Source organism: Varanus komodoensis, unplaced genomic scaffold, assembly GCF_004798865.1.
Source record: "Varanus komodoensis strain SLA01 unplaced genomic scaffold, ASM479886v1 scaffold7_1, whole genome shotgun sequence".
Lineage (NCBI taxonomy): Eukaryota > Metazoa > Chordata > Lepidosauria > Squamata > Varanidae > Varanus > Varanus komodoensis.
Genome location: NW_025336479.1, coordinates 8,654,542 through 8,677,009, shown reverse-complemented (window position 1 = coordinate 8,677,009; position 22,468 = coordinate 8,654,542). Strand labels below are relative to the sequence as shown.

General features: G+C 44.7%; 1 protein-coding gene across 1 annotated transcript in view; it reads left to right on the top strand.

Moving 5' to 3' along the window:
* The window catches only part of USP43 (ubiquitin specific peptidase 43), a 108,138-nt gene that overhangs the window by 52,520 nt on the left and 33,150 nt on the right, over window positions 1–22,468 (top strand). The window contains exons 5-6 of the mRNA XM_044454082.1: window positions 10,422–10,557; window positions 10,780–10,924. Of these exons, the coding sequence (XP_044310017.1) occupies window positions 10,422–10,557; window positions 10,780–10,924 (281 nt within the window). The remainder of the gene's footprint in view (window positions 1–10,421; window positions 10,558–10,779; window positions 10,925–22,468) is intronic.

Here is a 22,468-nt window from a genome sequence, read left to right as displayed (position 1 = left end):
TTGCACTTCCCCTAAAGGTCAAGGTTTGCAGTTTGGATCTGGAGCTGTGGCTTGAGCCACAAAAGGACTCCGTGGCAGAGAGCACCTTTGATCAGCTCGGGCTGATACCAGCTGCAACTCTACCTGGACAGACAGAACCTGGCCGCAGTGCTCCATGCCCTTGTTGGGATTACTGCAATATGCTCTGCATGGGGCTGCCTTTGAAAATGGTTCAGAATCTCCAGCTGATCCAGAATAGAGCAGTGCAGCTGTTAACGGAGACTGTCCAGCAAGACCATATCATGCCAGTCCTCTTTCAGCTGCACTGGCTGCCAGTTGAAGCCTGGGGCCCAGTTCAAAGTGCCAGTGTTAACATGTAAAGCCCTAAACGGCTTGGGGCCAGGTTATCTGAAGGAACACCTTATGTACCTACCCAGGCCCTAAGATCCTCTTTCAGGCTCCTTCTCAGGTAGCCCCTCTAAAAGAAGTAAAGAAGGTGGTGAGAAGAAGAAGGGCCTTCTTTGTGACGGCGTCCCATCTGTGGAATGAGCTTCCAAAGAGGTACACCTGGCACCTACTCTTTTTTCCTTTAAGTACCTGGTGAAAGTCTTTTTAGTCATCAAGTATTTTAATATCTGGAAGGTTTTTATTTGGTTTTAACATTGTACTGTACTTTTATCTGCTGCTGTGCCTCTTCCACGACTTCATTGTGGACACGGTAGTTAGTCTATTGCTGTTGATTGGCTTTCATGGTTTATCGCATGTGTTTTGTTGTTTTTGTTTCCTTTTAGTTCTGTTAACTATGCAGAGAGCCTTTTGGCTATTGGGCTGTATGCAAGCATAATAAATAAATAATAAGTACATTTCGGCTGCACACTGTGTCTGGGGCCGGACGCCATCTCTTGCAGGCGGAAGGTTTGCCCTGGCCCTTGGCATTCTGCTCAGAACTCTTGTTTGTCAGCTGTTAGTGTAACCAAGTATTTGTGCAGAGGAAAAGCGGGTAAGTGGATAGATTGCCCAAACGGATCATGTGCATGTCTGAAGCAGACCACTTTTTTCTTAGCGCATCTTCCTGGGGCTTCTTCTCCACAGCAAAAGGCCATGTCAAGAGGGACTTGTTTACGGTGTCAAGTAGTTAATCCGAGGCCGATAAGAATGGAAAGAAAACCAGTCTTTGATTAATTAGGGGAGGCAGTTTCCCCTAATTAATCTCACTTTGCTTTAGACTAGGGATAAGCAAGAATGTCGATGGTAGTTGGACCCTTGTCAGTGGCTTGCAGAAATGGGTGACACACTTTGTTCAGAACAAGCAAACACTTGACTCTCTAAGCCTAGCAAATGTTGGTGCTTGGTAAAAATTAGGACATCCTAGTTAAACAGTTAAGTGATCCTGCTAATTAAATGGAATGTTTATGTTCAGTGCGCATGCTGGGCCCAACTAACTGGGCATTTTGCAGCCCGTATTGTTCATACACCTCACAAAAGCCTCTGCTTTGCCTCTGTTGTGGTGGATGCCGAGGTCGACTTCCACATGGCCGAAGGCTTTGCTTGGGCTGTTCAGTGCTGCTTACCAGTTAGGATGGCAACAGGCACCGGGCAGCCTCTGTCTACAAAGATGGTCTGAGCGCAGTGGTCATTCTACATTTAGCTCACCTGGTGGGCAGGGTGGGGGAAAAGGAGGTTTAGGACTGGGGAAGCCACCTAAGTGCAGCCAGGTCGAAGTCAGGATGGACAAGAAGCTGTGCTGCTGGAAGTGGGGTGCCAGGCTGTAACCCTGCCACCCTAGCTCTTTGATCTTCTGGAGCACTGGCTGCGTTCCCTACCATGCATGATGGAGATGTTCATCCATGCCTCTGAGCCTCTTCTTCCATGGAGAAACATAAGAATATGGAAAAATTCTAATAATTGGGGTGGCTTCCTTCCTGGTGCTTCTTGGGACATTCCTGCTTCTAAAACATCAAAACGTGTACCCTATCCTCTCCCATTCTTAAACTTAAATCTGTTCTCTGCTTTATCTGAAAATAAAATATAGGCCCTCTTTTAAGACATTTCAGATTAAAATCTTTCTCCTGTTCACACTGTAGTCCAGAGTCTATATCTATGTGTCATAGTATACAGATTTATTATTCTGCTTCCTTGGGAAAAGCATCTTTCATTAAACAAAGTTGGTTTCATTATAAATCTTGATTTTATTCATATTCAGACTTAATTGACTGGATTGATTCTTGCCCTTGTGAAAAATGTTTGTTGACTCAAGATCACAAATCACAAATTGACAGCCCCAGAAACAAGTTCAGCACTTCCTTTGGAATTTCCAAATGAAAATTTCAGGGTCATCATTGGCTGCTAGATTACACATACTGTCCTCTTGGATGGGTTTATACTGTATTTTATTAAGCATTTGTGATTTTGGAGTTATGATGATTTTAAAGGTCTTTTGTGTTTGTACAGGTTAGATGGGCTGCTTGATGCCCTGGATTCCTTTGAGGAAGGGCAGAATAATAAATAGATAAGTAAAAGATAAATAAATAATTGGAAAATAAATGAATGAATGGCCATGGGAGCGTCTCATGTAGGTCAAGGGGAGTGACTGCTGCTTTGTGCCCGATGCCCAGGCAGTTATCCTCTCAGAGATCTGAGTGCAGCTGTCCGAGGAATTTCCCAGGCTGGTTCGCATTCATAGTTTCTCCGTGTCTTGCAAAGGGCTCTGTTCACTGCAGTCCACCTTTGTGAGTCCAGCCCGCAGAGCCTCTGGCTGGAACAAAGTTTCTTTTGGGCCCTGAGTAGCTTCCTGCGTGCCTCTCCCCTCCTCCCTTTCAGGGGTACCCCGGGCAGGCTTGTGCACATGACTGCAGGGGGCCGGAGGGCTGGCTGGTCGGCTTCCGCAGGGCGAGTGGGAGATCAGTCAGTCGGAGAAAAAACCTTTGCGCTAGAAGCTGCTGCTTTGGGAGCTGTTTATGCACAGCAGGGAGCCGTGGGCCTAAAACCAGCCGTTTCCCCCCCTGAGCACACAATGGATGCCAAAAGCTCACAAACTGGAAGCCGTACGGTGAATGCTACTGAATTCCTAAGTCTTGCGTAAGCAGTGCAGACTAAGAAAAGCGGCCTTTCCATCACTTCTTAGACCAGTCTGTGGGAATTTTGTGGGAAAGTTCTGAGTGACACAAAACTTTTACTCCGTGTAGACTTTTCAGTTTCCAAGTGGGATCCAGGGTGGTAGCTGAGCCAGCCAAGAGAACAGTTTTGGGGTCCTCTTCCTGAACCACCCCCACGCAGGAAATCAGTAATGTAGTGTATGTAATATATGGAATAGCATTATAATAAATGCTGCATATAGCTTAGACTGCAATATTTAATGATTCGTTAATAGTTATGAATACCATTTCACTAAAAAGGCCTATCTACCCTGTGGAAAGAGCATTTTGCAATCTTAGGAAAGTAGAAATTACCATAATATCTATAAACATTACTTAAAGACTAAAACGAAGAGCAGAAATTATCAAGCATTTGCATATTTCAAATAATAATCCTTTATTACAATGAGGACTGAATCATCTAATACTTAAACAGTAGCCTCCATGAATGGTTTTTCCTTGCTTTCATTTTGGCAAACAAAATGAATGCTCACAAGCATACTTTCCACTGAGATAATCATATAGACATGTGTGCACACATGCATGCACGTGTGTGTGCGCAAGCACGTGTGTGTAAATTTACTATATTTCTGTACCTCCTAATAACTGATGCTCCCTAGGGAGTTCATAACATTTTAAACTATAAAATAACCATACAGTAAAACAATATAAAACTTTCAGAAGTTTTAAAGTACAGTGGAAAACTAAGGTAAAAACTGCCATTTTAAGATTTTAAAGTACAACAGGATTATAAACAGAAACTGAATGGCTAAAATGCCTGGGAGAATAAGATGTTTACCTGACCCTGAGGAGACCACAATGGAGTTGCTAGGTGACCCTCTCCAGGGAGGACATGCCACAGATGGGTTGACACCATGGAAAGGCCCTCTTTATTCGCTACCTGCCTTATTTCATCTGGAGGGGGCACCTAGTGAAGTGTCTCTGAACACTCTTTTAGGGTCAAGCAGATGATCCTTTGGTGACTTGGCCCTGAGCCATTTAATTAAAACCAGAATTTTGAATTGGCTCCAGAAACAGAGTGGTGGCCACAGAGACCATAAAGCATGGACAGACTATGTTCCCGTTGGCCAGTCCCAGGAGATTGTCTTGCTGCCCTGTTTTACACTAGCTGAAGCTTCCAAACCATTTCCAAAGGAAGCCCCACATACAGTACAATACGTTGCAGTAATGGAGGTGTGAGTCACCAGAGCAGGGCTGGAGATCTGTAACTAGCGTGGATAGCTGCATTTGGCCAGATAATGAAGTAGCTGGCACATCACCCTAAGCTAACAAAATATGCTCTATCCCTTTCGGGGTCTCTAGTAAAACTGCTGGATGCAAGAACACCCCCAGCCAGAACCCTGAATACTTAGGAGCAGTATAACCCCCTCTAGAACAGGCTGAGTGTCACTGGGCCTGCCTGATGAACCACCTGCTGAAAGTACCTTTGCCTTGTCTGGACTGATGCACTGGCCCTCATCTGGTCCATTGCTGCACCCGTGCTGATTCAGAACATCTACTGCCTCACCTGGATTTGTTGAAAAAGAGGTCGAGCTGGGCCTTGGTGTAAGTCCATCCCCCCTGCAGTTCATTTAGATGTTAGCATGGGAGGATAAACAGAGCCCTGTAGCTCCCCCAGGATAAATGTCTAAGGAAAGAGCAGTAACTGAAGTAGCAAGGGCCCCCCTGCAATGCAGGGCCTCCAGTCCCAGGCTCTGATAGCTCATCCCAAAGATGCCATGGCCTATGGCATCTTAAGCTGCTTGGAGGGCCAAGAGAGTCAACAAGGTTGTGAGTCTCCAGTCACTCTCTCAGCCTCAACAAATGTCATTCCACCAGGCAACTAAGGCAGTTTGTATTCCAAAGCCAGGCCTACAGCCTGATTGAAATGGATCCTGGGAGTCAAGAGTGTCCTGAGCTGATGGGCAAGATGGTTAATGCCTTCTTGTTGTACGATAGACCTTGAGTGATCCTTTGCCAACTTGGGGATGCAGCTGAGCATGTGCTCACTTTTATATCCTGCTTTTCTTTTTCAAAGCCTGGTTTTCCTCCTCCTTGTCCAAGCTTGCCTTCCTCAGTCAAGAAGTCACTCTAGCACTTGCACCAACCTGCAGGGAATTCTTGGAAGAGCTTTCCTATTTGATTCGGACCTGAAGATCAAAGCAGAGTGATTAGATTGGTGCTGTTGTACTGTAATAACTGCAGCATGTACCAGGCCTTTTCTGAGAATCCAACTGGTTATTATTATAACTCACTGGGACAACTTGGGGCAGGAAAGCTTGGACTGTAGCAAACCAAACAAGTGCAACTAAAGTAAGAGTTGTCTCTGGTTCAGTCTGGGCACGGGATTGTTCTGGCCTTTCCAAGGGAACATGCAAACTCAGCCATCCATTCAGACTTTTGCTGCAAAATGAACCAAATTAGAGGACTCATGTGGCCTGTTTATCCTGGCTCGGCTCTTAAGAGGCAGGATGCAAGTGGCCTTCCAAAGCAATGTTTATCCTGGTGAGGCTCAGACATTTTACTTAATGCCAGTACCTTTTGTTTTTAAAGAAAAATGAAACATATTTAGGCAGACAGGCAGGTTGTTGTTGTTAGTCGCGAAGTCGTGTCCGACCCATTGCGACCCCATGGACAACACTCCTCCAGGCCTTCCTGTCCTCCACCATCCCCCGGAGTCCACTCAAGCTCACACCGACTGCTTCAGTGACTCCATCCAGCCACCTCATCCTCTGCCGTCCCCTTCTTTTGCCATCTATTGTTCCCAGCATTAGGCTCTTCTCCAGGGAGTCGTTCCTTCTCATTAGGTGGCCAAAGTATTTGAGTTTCATATTCAGTATCTGGCCTTCTAAAGAGCAGTCAGGGTTGATCTTTCTAGGACTGACCGGTTTGATCGCCTTGCAGTCCAAGGGACTCGCAGAAGTCTCCTCCAGCACCGCAATTCAAAGGCCTTAATTCTTTGGCGCTCAGCCTTCCTCATAGTCCAACTTTCACAGCCATACATTGCAACTGGGAAAACCATGGCCTTGACTATACGCACTTTTGTTGGCAGGGTGATGTCTCTGCTTTTTAGTATGCTGTCTAGATTTGCCATAGCTTTCCTCCCCAGGAGCAAGCGTCTTTTAATTTCTTGGCTGCAGTCCCCTTCTGCGGTGATCTTGGAGCCCAGGAAAATGAAATCTGTCACTAAAATCTGTCAGATCTCTGGTCCTCCCTATTCTATTGTTTTCTTCTATTTCTTTGCACTGTTCATTGAAGAAGGCATTCTTATCTCTTCTAGCTATTCTCTGGAATTCTGCATTCAGTTGGGTGTATCTTTCCTTTTCTCCCTTGCCTTTCGCTTCCCATCTTTCCTCAGCTATTTGTAAAGCTTCCTCAGACAGCCATTTTGCTTTCTTGCATTTCTTTTTCTTTGGGATGGTTTTAGTTCCTACCTCTTGTACAATGTTGCGAACCTCCATCCATAGTTCTTCAGGCACTCTGTCTATCAGATCTAATTCCTTAAATCTATCTGTCACCTCTACTGTATATTCATCAGGGATATGATTTAGGTCATACCTGAGTGGCCTAGTGCTTTTCCCTACTTTCTTCAATTTAAGCCTAAATTTTGCAACCAGAAGCTCATGATCTGAGCCACAGTCAGCTCCTGGTCTAGTTTTTATTGACTGCATAGAGCTTCTCCATCTTTGGCTGCAGAGCACAGGTAGACCATTCTAAAATTCTTGCTTCACATATTTGAAATAACTGAAGAACCATTACTTTGGATGTACAGCAAGAGAGTGTACAAGAGACACAGATATGTGGGGGAATACCACTAGTGATGTACAGAGGACCCAAGGAAGAGTGTGCAAAAGGGCTACTCTTGGAGCACAGTGACTTGGTGACAGTGGCATAACTGAGCTTGATAGTGGCCAAAAATAAAGGTTGAGGGCCAGCATTATTAAGAACTTATTGCAGGTATTATCATAGCTAGATACACACAGCAGAGGAAAGACTATAAGGAGAGGGGCTGCTTCTGTTAGGATGCCCTTTGCTTCAGCCACCACAAGCAGGTTTGAGCTTAGGCCTTGAATGTGGGCCCTTTAGCAATCTGAGTTTAGAAACACAGAAACAGAATGAGTCAGAAGGGGTCTCCCGGGCCATGTAGTCTGACCCACGGCTCCAGCTGGCTCTGCTTATGACATGCCTACCGTGTGCATGTCCAGCTTTTCCTTGAAAGTTTCTAAAGGTAAAGCTCTGACCATACTGAGGGTTCAAAATAGCAAACATGGACAGGAAGTGGATCAAGGCCCAAAGGTGGCAAATATTATTAAAGATAACTGGAGCTAGGATCTAACAGGCCTGGAACAAGCTCTATGTATTGGGTCCGTCTATGGTAGTCATATTGGCAGAGGCGAGGTGCAGGTAGAGAATGAATATGGAGACTGATACGTGGGGAGCTGCAATCAGGTTATGCTAGGGATTGTTCTCTTAGGATCTGCATGCTGAGGGCAGGGGTTATTAAATGGCAGAACAATAGATCAGTGCCTTGCCTATCTAGCCGGATTACTCAGAAAGAAAGAGTTGTGCAGGTGGAGGCAACCTTGGAGGTGCTGTCCCACTACGTGTCTGTTTATTCAGTGGTAAGCCACTAAGGAAAGCACTAAATAGATCAAAATTAGCTTATTTGTCTTAAGATGCCACAAGACTCTTTGCTTTTCCTTGATAAACTTATTATTCTGAAATCCATACATTTCCAAGATGATTATCTGATAGGAACACAATTTCATTTTTAGTTCCAAACACCCAGAGCAGCTTGAGCACAGGTTTTTTCCAGCACTCTGCCTCCCCACGTCCCATGCAGTACTCTATTTTCTGTCTCTAAATCCTTAAACTCCCTGTAGATCCTTGTCTTTATCTATTTGGGCTTTACCTGGACAACAATGAGGCTGCCTGCATTATGCAGGGACTCCGTCACCTGAGTCGTGTAGTGAGAACAAAAAAGAAAAAGAACAAAATCTCTACAGTTCTTTTAATTTCCCTTTAATAAATGTCTTCGACATGCTTTTTATGGATAGGGTTTCTTAGTGCTCCTGTGAAGTTCCAAGCTACCATTCACCAGCTCTCTGTAGTAAAATTTATGTAAAATGTACATGCATCTGAATATTCACAAGCAGTTCTTAAAACATAAAGCATGTTTGTCCTAGAATATGAAAGAGGTCCTCTTTTACCTTTCTTAAAGCGTACAGTTCTCTATCTCTGTCTCTCAGCTGGGGGTCCTTTCCTTTCTACCTTAGCTGTAACAGACTTGGTAAAGTAACTGAGTGCCAGTTCATAACACTTTTTAAAATTTCTAACACGAAGATCAAGCATTCAAAATCAAGACCAAGACCTTATAGCTTAACTGGCTCTAACGCTGCATCTCGGATTGGTACAGTGGTCTGAATGCTGCTTTGCTCAGGGTTAATCTCATGATACTTCAAATGTGTTACTTAAATTGACATCAATTTTCTATTAAAAAATAATAAATTGTGTGTTGGGTAGGCAAATCCAGGGAAGAATGATAGCACCCATGCAAAGAGGGAGGTTGAATCCTTTCCTCAGACACAGTGATCTTGGAAGAAAGTTGTTTTTAAAAACATGTTTGCAAACTACCCTGAAGACATCTGCCAGAAAATAAAATAAAAATTACCTCTGCCATGTGGCAAATAGAGATAATTGTAAAGCTCCTATTGGAGTGGAGTGGAGTGGTTTGTTTGTTTGTTTTTACTAGTGCTGCGTTGTTGTTGTTGTTGTTGTTGTTGTGGGGGCAGATGTTCAGCACCAATGGGAAGGAGGAGAAGCTGAAATATCCTCATGGTATGTGGTGATTGTGGTCCAGACTCAGACAGGGACTCCTAGAGCACCATTTTAATTCTAAAATATTGCTTTGAGTGATGCCTTGAAAGTAACATGGAGTTAGGGACCTGCTGAAAGCCGCCACAGAGAAGCAATTAGAGAAATTGTTCCTTATGTCAGCAAAGGATGGAAGTCCTGTGAATGGTCCCTGAATCTATGCTTAGGAGGAGGCAAATTACATCACATCTGCCAGACATCACGTAAGAACCAGCTTCCTCTGACCTCTCCCATTGTTGACAGCTTGATCACTTTCGTTCATTTGGCTTTCTGGCAGCATTTTTAAAATTTATTTTTTATTGTGTTTCAGAACAAAAGCTACACAACAGTAATAAGAAGCAGGGAAAATTTAAAAAACACAAAAGAAGATGTTACCATTTTCTAACAAGATTTAAAGAAATCCATAACACACACACACACACACACACATTTTCCTACTGGTTTTATATGTGACAGCATCTTGTGCTGGCCTTGAAGCCACATAGACTGGAGGAATATGGAAGAACCCTGCTCAATACTGTTTTGAATGTTTGTGGATTTCTTTCCCACCAAATAAACTGTCGTGACTCTAATTGTAATAGCTAGGGCTCAGATTCAACTTGTCATTCCTCCCTTTCCCATACAATATGATTACATCTCTCCCTTTAACTTGGTGTTATCTGCCATTGACCTCTCCAGAGGGTCTAGAAATCTGTAGTTATTCTGTATACTATAGAAGAAAGTGAAGAATGTGGATTGAATGTGTGCCTGCAGAATCCAAAGAATGTGCCACATTTTTTGAAAAGCACTTGACATGGTTACAGATACTGCTCTAAAGACTTGCAGTCTGTTATTTCTTAATGCTTTGAAAATAAGTAAAGCTTCAAGTAGACAAGGCAGCTGGGATTTACGGTGGGTTCCAATCTGTTTGGCTCTGGCTCTGGCTCTGTGTCCCCGTGGGTCACACACTTACAGTTCCCCAGTGATTGACCTGCAAAGCCTTCATGCTCAATAAATTAAAAAAAAAAAAAAAACTGGACCCAAACTAATTTATTTTTGTGCCCGTGGGCCCATATGCACAAACCCACGTCAAATGGTGCAACTGACAGAAAGCAAACAATTGAATGTTTGCAAACATTGTTTGTGTGTAGCCCTTATTTGCAGCTTAATTTAACAATATATCTTAGTAGTTCAAAAATAAACATTAAAAATCACATTCTGGCGCACTATGAAGAGGAATTCCAACTATAATAACAATACAAATCACATTAAATACATATTATTAAACCAAATTCCATATAAAATACAAAATGATACAAGGAATGGTAAGATGGAGCACTGTTATGATTAACTACCATTCATTGCCAATATGGGGATAGGGCATGGGTTGGCTCTTGAATCTGGGGCATTTTACTCCACTCTTCTAAGCACCTGTACAATCCACTTTTCTTCTAGGCCTTTGAATGTCACTCTCGTCTTCCAGTCCAAAAGCCAGCGCTTTGTGCGTGTGGGCCTGGCTGTGCCTCTCTTCAGCACTGTGGCAAAACTGAGGGAAATGGTGGCAGAGGAAGGCAACATTTCACCCGACCAGGTAAGCCAGTCTCACTTCCCTCCCGTGACTTTGGCCTCAGTGTGACCGAGGAACGGGAGCAGACCACACAGATAAATAAGCCTCAGGTACCTCTCCTCCACCTGGAGGAATGTTGTCCATGGGGCCGTGATGGGTCGGGCACAACTTTGTGACGGACAGCAACCTCTTCTCCATCTCCAGGCCTTCAGGGCTGGTAAGCCTGACTCTTGTGTTCTGTTGCAGGTGATACTGGCTGAGCTGGGCCAGGCAGGTTTCCAGTGCTCCTTCTCAGATGACATGGATCTGAACACCATTGCGGATGACATCAGCATCTACGCTTTCCAGGCCCCACTTGCTTTTAGCAGGGCAAGCTCTTCCCGTCTCTCAGGTATGTCTTGCTGTGGTGAGTGGCAAGTACCCTGCAGACTTCCACTGTCTACCCAGAGAACTTGAGCTGCAGGGTGATACAGATATGTGAATAATAATTATTATTATCCGGCAAATAAATGACTTCTTTTTGGTGACAGGTGTTGTGGCCAGCCTTTTGGGAAAGCATGCTGCATGTGAAGTCCAGTGTATGAGATAGTTCTACCCTCGGGTCCACTGCTGTGCCAGGGCACTGTATCTCAGAGAATCTGAGAATAGTAGAGTTGGAAGGGGCAGAGCTGCACCCCCTGTGTCTTGGCCAGGGGCCAAGCAGTGGTGCAGCTCTGGAAAGGCAGGCAGGCAGAAGCTGGGCATGCCGGTGCTGCATAGCCTGTCCCATGCATTGTCCGCTCCTGTCTCAGTTGGCCACTCACGGTCTACATGGGCAAGGTGTCTTGAGCTGAGAGCATTCAGTCCTTTTGTCTGAAATGGGGGGAAATCAAATAGGGAGTACACACACATACACACCCCACTGAGCTTCAAGAATTGTTTCATAATGTGCACTGTTTAAAAGCCAAACCAGATGTGACATCAGCACATCATTGTGTTTAAATCTGCAGCAACAGTGTAGAAAGCAGTAGGTGGAGTAATCCAGTTTTAAGGTGCAGAAGAGGTACATGTATGAGAGGCCTGGGATCCTCCCTGTTTCTTCATGTCATCTCTTTGGAGTCTATAGCCCTGACATTTCTTTTCCAGGTGGGCTTACTTCCCATCTCAGGCCCCCAACCAGGAGATAAGAGTCAGCAGAGAGTGTCTAATAGGGGAGCAACTGCGAAAAGGGTTCCCCTGACCTGCACATCCCTTCTGCTCCTTAAGCTGGACTGCTTCAAACCAGCCCACATTCTAAGCAGTTTTGGTTGATTCTGGCTTAAACAGAGATTGCTGCTGCTGCCCCATCTAGCTGGGTCCTGAGGAAACTAGACCACCTTGTGACAACCATGTCCACAGGCAGCCACAGGAAGCCCCTGATTCCATCTTCAGGTACAAACACGGCTCCTGCCTCCATGGCCGGGAGGCTTCGCGATTAGCTCAGGGGTTCGTCCAGCAGCCATCCGTCTCCTGCTTGCCAAAGGGCAACACGTGGGCTGCTGCTGTAAAGGTCGTGGCACTTCATGCAGCAGCATTCAGAAGGCAGGACAGAGGAAGGGAGGAAGCCTGGTGGCCAGCGGGGCAGAAGGCATTTTGCTGCCTTGATGGGCCAATAACTTTTGCTGAAGCCCGGGCCCATCCATTATGCTGGTCCAGCCTGCACAGATTAGCAGCAGTCACAGCAGACAGCCTTGGGTTGAGTGGCCTTTCGGGGCACCTGAGCCCTGTCACGTTAACAGCCTCTTATTGAGATCTATGGACCAAAGATTGCATCATGAGGCTACTGGGAAATCCTGCTTCCCTGCAGAGTCAGAAATCTCGTCTTTTCCTGGGCAGCTTTACTACCTGCTGTGCAGAGGCATTTGTTCTTGATTCTGCTCATTGTCCAGCTGCCTGTAGGGCCTGTAGGTGAGGCAGGTGGACTGCAAAGAAGTGACCTACTTGAATGGTATGCATCAAGAGAAAGCTGATTGTATGGAGGACCAAGTTTGAGCTTAGAAACAGAATGGTTGTATCTGAGAAGAATATTATCAGCAGTGCATTGATCAGCCCAGGATACCCTCCAAGCCCACAATTGTCAACCTGCTAGCCTGATTTCCTTCCAAGAGTTTTCAACTGGTCTAGCTTTGTATGCACAAATGGATGTGAATCCCCTCATGAGCAAGAACCAACATCTTTCCTGCCTCTGTTATAATATTCTTTCAGAATCTAGCCTGCTAATGAGTTTGTTCTCCAGCAATGTCCTGTTTGGGTGGCCATCTTTGACCCTCCGTGGAGCCCGTGTCCTGGCCAATAACAGCTGATTGAAATGTCTGGAAAGAGAACATGGTGTGGCTCCCATAGGCCAAGATTGGTCAGCTTAGCATGCATGTTGGTGGAAAGCACCTCCTTAAGCTATGTGGAAAGCTTTACATGTCAGGGGAAAGATTGGAAATTTTTGTCATTATGCATTTACCTTGCACATACTTGGGAACTTTATTTGAGGAGTAGTTCAAACAAGCTTCTTTGCACTTGCATGCTGAGGTGGGCCTCAGAGTGCCTGGATGGAGAGAGGGTTCCTTTCCTCATGTTTTCTGAACATTTAGGCTGCGATATTATACCTCCTTTCCCAGGACCCATTGAACTTGGTGGGACTTGCTTCTGATTATATATGCATAGGATTGCACTGTTTATTGCTCTCATCATATATTTTCTGGTTTTTAAATTAAGGTCACTGCACTTTTCAATGACCTGCCCATTTTCCTTTTGATAACATTTTTGCTTCTCTCTCGCTTTCTCTCTCGCTTTCTCTCTCTCTCTCTCACACACACACGCGCACACGCATGCACAGAGCCCTACCTCCTGGCCACCTTTCAATCTGCTCTATCCTTTATGACTTTTTACCACAAAAGATAAATAAAATATAACAAGCAGATATTTTGCAATGAATAACTCATTTGTATTATTCTGCATGCATAATCCGATGTGGGTGCTCTTTGTTTTCGGCAGAGAAACTTCAAGACCTTATTTTATCAGTGAAAGTATTTCAGCTTGCTGTCTTTTGTTTCCTTAGTTTTAACTTGTTACCAACATGAATAATACACTGTTTGGCCAGATGAAATAAGAACAAAAGACCAGGATTAGGAGTGCATTAGATCAGGAACACAAAGGACTCTAGAAGAGGTACACACCCAAGGCCAGTTTGACTCAAATGTTCTCAGTTTCTTCTGCAGACTGTTGGGGATTGTAGTTCTGTGAAGGGGCTCCGGATTTACAAAATGGGAGGGGGGAACCCTTGGCAAGTTTCTTGCTTTACGCTATAGCACTGACATAAGTTGAGGTTTGTGGCATAGCTGCAGCTGTGGTGAACTACCCATACAAGCTCAGGGAAAAAAGATATTTCCCTGAAGTAGCTTGGGCAAAATAAAGGTGCGTTTTGGCTGCTTGCAGATGATGTCACTGCAGGTACAAGCAGGAGGATCAGATCAAGGAGAGGCAGTTGGCCTATGTAATGCCTTAAGGTCCCTGCTGCAGGTGCCCCAAAGAAGCTAAAACCTTGTACACTTCCCTAAGCCTGACGTGAGTTTATGCAGATAAAGTGGATGATAATCTCTGAGAATTAATCTAAAATAGCACAGGTGAGCCAGTGCTGCCACCACCTTGGCATGGCCCAGGGGCTTCTTTTGGGGCTGCATGGTTGTAGACACCTGCTCTAGAGGCTCACCCAGTACCTGTGATCAATAGCATTTTACATCCACGTGGAGCCAAAAGGGAATCTATTTCTGTTTTGTGATTAATACAAAAGGTTATTTTTAGCCTTCTGAACCTGGCAGGCTGCCAAGCCATTCTTGCTTCAAAGGGTCAGGCTTGAATCAAGATAAATTGGCTTTTCATTCTGTAAATGCCGCTGGAGATTCAAGGAGCATAGGTCAGGGGTTGCTGTGAATCCTAGATTGGCAGGAAGATGTGGTTTGAACAGAACCTTGTAAGGAACAGAGAAGCGAAGGAGATAATGGGTAACTACTGCACCTCTTAAAAAGAAAGGCATCAGGAAGACTAAAGCTGAGAATGAGCTGAGGTTAGTGATGGAAGCTAAAAGCAACAGAAAAGCCTTCTTCCGATAAGTGCATTGTAAAAAAAGAAAGAAATGGGGGTTCAGCTATACAATGTGGATGGCAAAATCATAACAGTTGACAAGAAAAGTCAGAAGTGCTCAATTCCTACTTTGGCTTGATCTTCTCCAAAAAGAATAGCTGTGGCCTTCCTGATGAAGGGGAAGTACAAGCTGAAGGAGCAGGATGGGAGCTGAACATCGATAGGTAAATGGTCAAGGATCATCTTTGGGCTGAATGAGTTCAGATGTTCAGGGCCCGATGAACTCCATCCTAGAGTCATAAAGTTGCTGGTGGAAGAACTCTCAGAACCACTGTCTGTTATCTTTGAGAAATCATGAAGGATAGGAAAAGTGCCAGATGACTGGAGAAGGGCTAATGTTGCCTCTACCTTCAAGAAAAAGAAGCAGAAGAACCTGAGAACAGCAGACCAGTCAGTTTGATGTCAATCCCTGGGAAAATCCTGGAGCAGTTCCACTTCACATTCTGATTCTGATTCCTCCAAAGTCCACCAGCAGTCCTTGCAAATGAGTGCCCAAAGTAGCCTTCTTTCTCACTCCCAGCAAACCCTGGAAGACAGAGGTAAAATTCAAAGTGATCTTGACAGGTTGAGCGTACTGGGCTGAACACAACAGAATGAGATTTAACAGGGATAAATGCAAAGCTCTAGACCTAGGAAAATGAATCCAAATGCAGTTACAAGATGGCAGATACTCAGCTCAACAATGCTACTGCTGAGAAGATCCCAGAATTGTTGTAGATCACAAGCTGACTTTTGAGTCAACAATGTGATGCAGCTGCAAAAAGGTCCTATTTGGGACTCTGGGGTGTGGTTTTATAAATCAAATAAACAAACACTATTTTGGGCTTCCTTAATAGAAGTATCACTTCCAAATGATAATTCAGCACTGCTTATTGCTCATTCAAATGCTGCACCTGGTTCTGGGCACCACAGTTTAAGAAAGATGCAGTCAAATTGGAAAAGGACCGAAAGATAATCAGGGAACTGGAAACAAAGCCCTGTGAGTTGAAAGAATTGGGCATGTTTAACTGAGAGGAGGTACAATAGCACTGTACAAGTGTTCGAGAGGTTGTCACAGAAAGGATGGCTGGGATCTCCATCACAGAGTGCAGGACACAGAACGATGGACTTAAGTCACAAGAAGCCAGATTCTGGCTGATCATCAGGAAAAACTTCTTGAGTGTTGGAACAGTGTGACAATGGAACCAATTAGCTAAGGAGGTTGTGGGTTGTCCCACACAAGAGGTATTCAGGATGCAATTGGAGGAATTCCGTGAGGAATGCTTCAGCTTGGGAGTCATGCATGGAACAGGGAGTTGAACCCAATTGTCTTACTGGCCCCTTCCAACTCTATTATTCTATGCTTCTAGAAGGGAAGCTGACTTTGAGCAATAAAATCTGTACAAAATTGAGCCAGTGTGGGAAGTCCTTATCTCAGAGGGAGGAGTGAGAAGCGCTAGGTTGCAAAACAGAGGTGGATAACTGGAGCAGTGGGAGAGGGGCCAGTGGACCCCTTCTGAAGATACACCAACTGGAAGTGGCTGAATTTTCACCAGAATGATGCTCCCACCAGCCTTATGGCAGGCTGGAGAGGAGGAACATGGTTCTGTAAAGGGGTGTGTGCATTGTTTCTAGCAGAAAGCGACTCCAAAACCCCTGGCCCTGCAAACAGTTTATAGTGTAAAGGAAGATGTTTTCAACAGGGAGAATTGCTTTGCTTTTAGTTCCATATTCTGAATGACAGTTTGATAGAGCCCAGATATGTGTTCCTGATTCAGGAACAAGGGTGGGATAAACAAGGAGAGCTGTTATTAGGAATAATATCGACATGGTTAATAAAATAGAGTTTGGTTTCTCTTTAAGAGCAACAGTTGACAATAAAAGGTGGGTAACTGGTGTGATTTCCCTCACCCAGCCAGAGGTATGAGAAGAAAATAACACCATCCATTTAGCCTAGTTGCTGGCTGTTTTAACTCAAGATTTCAGTTCTTATAGGCCTTCTCAGCAAGGTGCCATAATCTAGCAGTGGTCTGTTTGCAGTCTTTTTGCAGCCTTTTTGTCATCCCATCCCCTGGGATTTCTGGGCAGTTCACATAAAAACAAAACAATGGTTAGTTTCTTGTTATTTATATCATTTAAATGCATGTTGATGTATTATAATTAATTTTAGTTTCAGTACTGCCCATAGCTGAAGCCCTCTGAGCAATTCATAAAATACAATAACATACAATATAAAATAAAAAATATAATTAACAGTAAAAACATCATAACATTGCATTACAAATTTAAAACCAGACTTAGCAACTTAAATGTGTGTGTGTGTGAAAGTAATGTATCCTACACATTAAATACAGTAACAGTAAAACATGCATTAAAAACTCACAGAACTACAGCAGTGTTAAACCTGCAGGAATCATATTATTTAGTTAAAACTGTAATAAAGCAACAGTGAAAATGCCTTCCAAAATAAAAGGCTTCACCACCCATCCAGCAGGGGAAAGAGTGGCAACATCTTCCAGGTGCACATGCCGTTTCACCTGCTGTTGAGCTCATCTTCCCCGCCATTCGCTGCTTCCCCCCTCCCCAAACTTTCCCATCCTGTAGATCATTTAATACGCGTCCTTTTGACAAAGGATGCTTCAGACAGATGGCTACTCGGCAAAAGACACTGTGCAGTTGTTCCATCTTTTCTTCCCTAACAGATTTTCTTTTGTGGGAGTGAGTGGGAGAAAAGGTAGGAGCCATCGGGAAACATGGGATGGATACTAGAGGAAGAGAAAGCCATCTAGAGAGAAAGCCATCTAGAGAGCCAGTGTGGCGTAGTGGTTAAGAGCATGGGACTGGGTCTCAGGCGATCTGGGTTCTAGTCCCCGCTCGGCCATGGAGCCAACTGGGTGACTTTGGGCCAGTCACAGACTCTCAGCCCAACCTACCTCACAGGGTTGTTGTTGTGGGGATAAGATGGAGGGGAATGATGTAAGCTGCCTTGAGCCCTTTGTAGGAAAAAGGCAGGATATAAATCGAAATAAATAAATAAATAAATAAATAAATAAATAAATAAATAAATAAATAAATCTAGATCCCCTGTAGAGTTTTGTGAGTGAGATGGATTGGTTGCATGATAACGGCCTCATCTGGAAGCACTGCTTCTCCTAGCAGGGGAAGGGGTTGCAGAAATCCTGATCAGGCCAGGCAAGGAAGTAACTTAAGATTTACTGGGTAGGCCTGAGTAATTTGCAGTAGATTGGCACAGGATGCTGACATCCAGTTGTCGGATGCTAGCAACAGCCAAACAATCCACACACATCCCACCAAACACTTGAGTTTTTCTGTGAAAGGATCTGTGAGCTTGTTCCTGGTGCTGATCACAAAGTGATATTGTATGCTCAGAGGCCTTGATGATTCTATGATTCTCTGTGTGTGCCTGCCAGAGCCACGGTTTTGCACCAGGCTCTAGTGGGAAAATCTTGAAGTTCTTCCTGAAAGCGTGACATTTGCCTACCCTTGCTATACTTGCATGTCTGTGAATGGAAGCTAAACCACTTGGGCACAAAGCCACAACCGTGGCTCACACCAGAGTCTTCCTTCTATGGAGAGCTTTGGGAGAAAGGCTTCAACTTTTGGAGACACACCGTCACCTTCAAATTCAGATTGCTAACAGAACTCCAGAACTATGCAAAGTCATAATATTTTGCAGGCACTCTTCTTCAAGTCAGGCATCTCCCGAATGTATTGAATCCTCCCTGGATAGACTGGGCTTCAGCTCACCTGTACGAGTAAGCAGCATGGACTCTATTACCCCTTTGAAGCCAGACTGTGCTTTTCACCCACTTCCAGTATGCCTTGCCTATCGATCAGTTGTGTTTCGAGTGGTCGTTGACTGAGCCCTGTGTATGTGTCTGAATATTCTCTGCCTCAGAGGGGCCTCGGACATGGCGCCTCTGCCTTGTTGCTGTGCCCTGCTGGTGTCACACAATGGTTTGGATAGTATGAATTAATCCCTTTGGAATTGCTGTGAAGGGGCTTATTACAGGAGGTTGGACTAAGTTTGTACCATCAGCTGAGTCGGATAGAAACCTTTCTGAACGGCACCACTTCAGACTAGAAGAATGGGGAAAGCATCCCTCTGAAGTAGATGTTGTGGTAGCCCACTTGGCCAGACCATACTGATTCCATCTTGGAATGGACTTGGACTTCAGGCCAGATCAGTCTATTCACCAGAAAGCTGCCCAGGTGGCTGATCAACAAGAACTTTCCTGCATCCATCTCAGAGCTGAGGACAAGCCATTATTAGAGGGTCCACAGGCAATACACAAGATCTCTGAAATCGCCATGCAGGCGAGGGGAAAGGAATCAGAGTGGAGGAAGGTTTCTCTCCCTGCCTGGGTTCCAGGAGCGAGTCTCACCAGAAAAAAGGGAGCTTGAGGCAGGCCCAGCAGAGATTGTCCAAGCTTTCTCCAGTTTCTCTAGGCGCTCGTATCAAGATTTCCCCACTTACGCTGTGGTTTCTCCTCAGCACTAGTGGGGAAGTCTTGATCCAAGCACCTAGAACTTTTCCACAGACATGGCGGGTGTTCAAGGAACCGGGAAGCTTACGCGGGGCTGTGCCAGGCAGACTGTACGTCCTTTGTTCTTTACCACCACTTTGCTGCTTTGAACTACTCATTGCTTGTGCACTGGCACTGATTTGCCTCTTTAACCCACTTACTTAGTGGTGTGTGCTCATAATCTGACCAACCTTCTCTCTATTCTGTACTTCTCCTGAATCCTTCAGAAATCTGTTACCCTGTTTTCACTGAAACTCTCTATGCCTGGGGGTTGAAAGGGAGGAGGCTCACAAGAGGCACGCATTTTTATGGGTCGCTGTTCAGTGGCAACATCCAGGCTCCAAGCCACATGCTGAGCACAATTTGCAACCTAGTTGTACGGACACAGGCGGGCTGCCAAGGCCTCGGTGGGATCCTTAGTCTTCGCCAAGGACCAAAAGCCCTTGGGGACTGAGGAGCCTGGGCTTGCTTCACTCTTAGTGGTGGTAGCCAGAACTAGTGCACCCAGCTGCACCACCAGGGGGCGGGGGGGCGCCTCTAGGCACGAAGTCAGTGGAGTAGGCAATCGCCATGCAGGGAATACCTAGGTGTTTAGTTCTTTCTCTGCCATGGTGTTTTTTCTCTCTGTGGAGGGCACATGTATCCTCCAGCATGTGACCCTCCAGCCTGAACTGCTACAGTGATGAAAAGGCTTTACTACTTCGTTCAGTTTATTTTATAAACTGGCCAGAAATGACCTGCAGAACTGCCCCTATTCAAAAATTCTAGAGCAGTAAATTTAGAGATAGTTGTCTGAGCCTGGGTTCTGCAGCCGGGGGAGGAAGCTGATTGGATGGGATAAGCTGAGCATTTGGACTGGCAGGGAGTTTTTCTGCCTGGCTGTATTTTGGGAAGAATTAGCTTGTATATGCAAAATGAGGAGTAAGACTGAAGACAGAGTGCCTTGGTAGTGATTTATTGCCTCTCCGGGCTAAACAAGAGGCCTTAATTGAAAAACATCAGAGGAGACAGCGTGTGCAGATCTGGGAGATGGAGTTCATGGCAATCTTGCCTTTTGGACAGCCCTATTGCCAGGTGGCTTTGATGAATTACGCATCCCAAATCTGGGGAGATGGAGAGATCAAGCTGCAAATTGAGGTGCAGATTGGATTGGTTATGCCTGAGAGCTCATTGCTAGTGATAATGAACAACCAGCCCCAGTGTATTACTTACCTGCCTAGTTGGGGCTGTTGATGTTAATTCTTCCTTGCAAAGTCACAGAGTTGGAAGGAACTGGTTTGGGTCGGTCAGTCAAGCCTTCATTCTAGAGGCATCCAGGGTTGGATCCAGAGCCTTGTTTCTACCAGCAGGAAGACTCCACTTGCAGATCGCCTTTTCTCCACTGTAGGCACTTCCTCCCCGTGCACCATCCACATCAGCTCCAGATCCAGGGTACATGCCCTGGCGGTGGGATGGCCATCACCTGACTGTATCATTCAAGTGGCCTGTGTGTGTTAGATAGGTGGGAACAAAGTTAGAACCTGACTAGGGAGAATGAATTCAAGATTTTTTGGAGGTGGGGTTGCACATTGAATTCTGCATCCTTTAGGGTTACCACAGCAGCTTCTTGATGCTTTTTACTTTTAAAAAATAATTGGCAGCAGCACCAGCAATGTGGCTCTGGCCTTGGTGCAACTCTGCCCAGCAGCTCTGCCCACCATTTTCATCGCCAACTGAACTGGGGGAACTGGGGAAAACACAGATAAAATCATGCTGGTTTTGGCCGTTATTTCAGCATAGCACTGGTATATACATTGCATTATCTATCCACCAGGGTTACTTACGTGCTGTGCCAGGAAAACCCTAAATTTTCCAATCTGTATAAGTGATGCAAACCAGGCACATCTGCCTAGTTGTCTTTCATTATTCTGCAAGATTTACTGTGTTAGATAATTTACTCCATTCTCTATGGGGAGTGAGTGGTTTACTATGCAGACCTTTGAAGCCCTACTTCATGGCCCCTGAAAATCTTATTTGCACCTTTGAAAAATTAGCAAACATTTGCCCATATAGTTTTAAAATTTACTATCATTATAGCTAGAAAACTTGTTTTTTAAATATAAAGTAGCTAGAAATTCTGCAGTTACTGGTCTCCTGTAATTTGTTTATTTATTATATTTATATTCCACTTTTTCCTCAACAAACTCAAAGCAGAAAATGGCTTACATAATTCTCCTACTGCTGCTCTCAGTCTTCTCCCTACAACAATAACCCTGTGAGGTAGGTTGGGATGACAGTCTTTTGCCTGGCCCAAAGTTGGCTCCATGGTTGAGTGGGGACTAGAACCCAGATCGCCTGAGCCCAGTCCTGCCCTCTTAACCACTACAAATATGCACCAAGTCCTCTCTAAATCTCACCTCATTTGTTTGGTGAAACTGAATAGTGTTTCTATTCTCCCTGTGGCCTAAAGACACGGTCAGGCGTGGCAGCTCAATTACCAACGGATGTGCGTTGCAGCTCTGAACGTCACTTGAGCCATCATTCCCACTCCAGTATGTTCAACCACATTGTGCTTTGCTTCAGAATGTGCATAATCTGGGCAATAGGGTTGAATTTGAGCCTGGGAAATGTGTGTTCACATCCCAGTTTCACCCGCAGACTCCTTGGCTGGCATCACTATTTCCTGGTCACATTCTCTCTGCTGGTGCCACTGGAATAATAAGAAGTTATTCCCAGGAAAACTGATGTAACATTGGATGAGAGGAGGACTGACAGGCATTAGATTATAATGTCCAGGAAACAATGTTCCTGGTCTATTCACATCTATCCAGATTAATAGATTGGCTGTCTGGGGAAGGCAGCTGTTGTGCTTTTCTCTGTGTTTCTCTGTGATCACTGAACTCACAATACAGTGAAAAGTTTCTGTTTGGGAATGTAAATAATAATATTTCATATATCCACCATGTTTTTCAGATTCACATTTGCCAATTTTAATTTAGATCCTTTCAACTTGCCCAGCTTTGTGGTTGAATCTTGCACTGTGGCCCTTGAATTCTTTGGAGAAAAGTTTTTATTTTGTTCAATATTTTCCGAATTCATTTCTTTGTTAATTCAGTATGTAGATATTTTGCAAGTTCAACCTGCCTCTTGGATGTCACAGGGCACACACACTGTGGTGTTTGACACTGCTAGTAGTTTTCCTCTTTACATTGTGAATGTAAGAGTATTCGGTTTTGATTTGCATATTTATTATTATTATTATTATTAGAACATTTCTA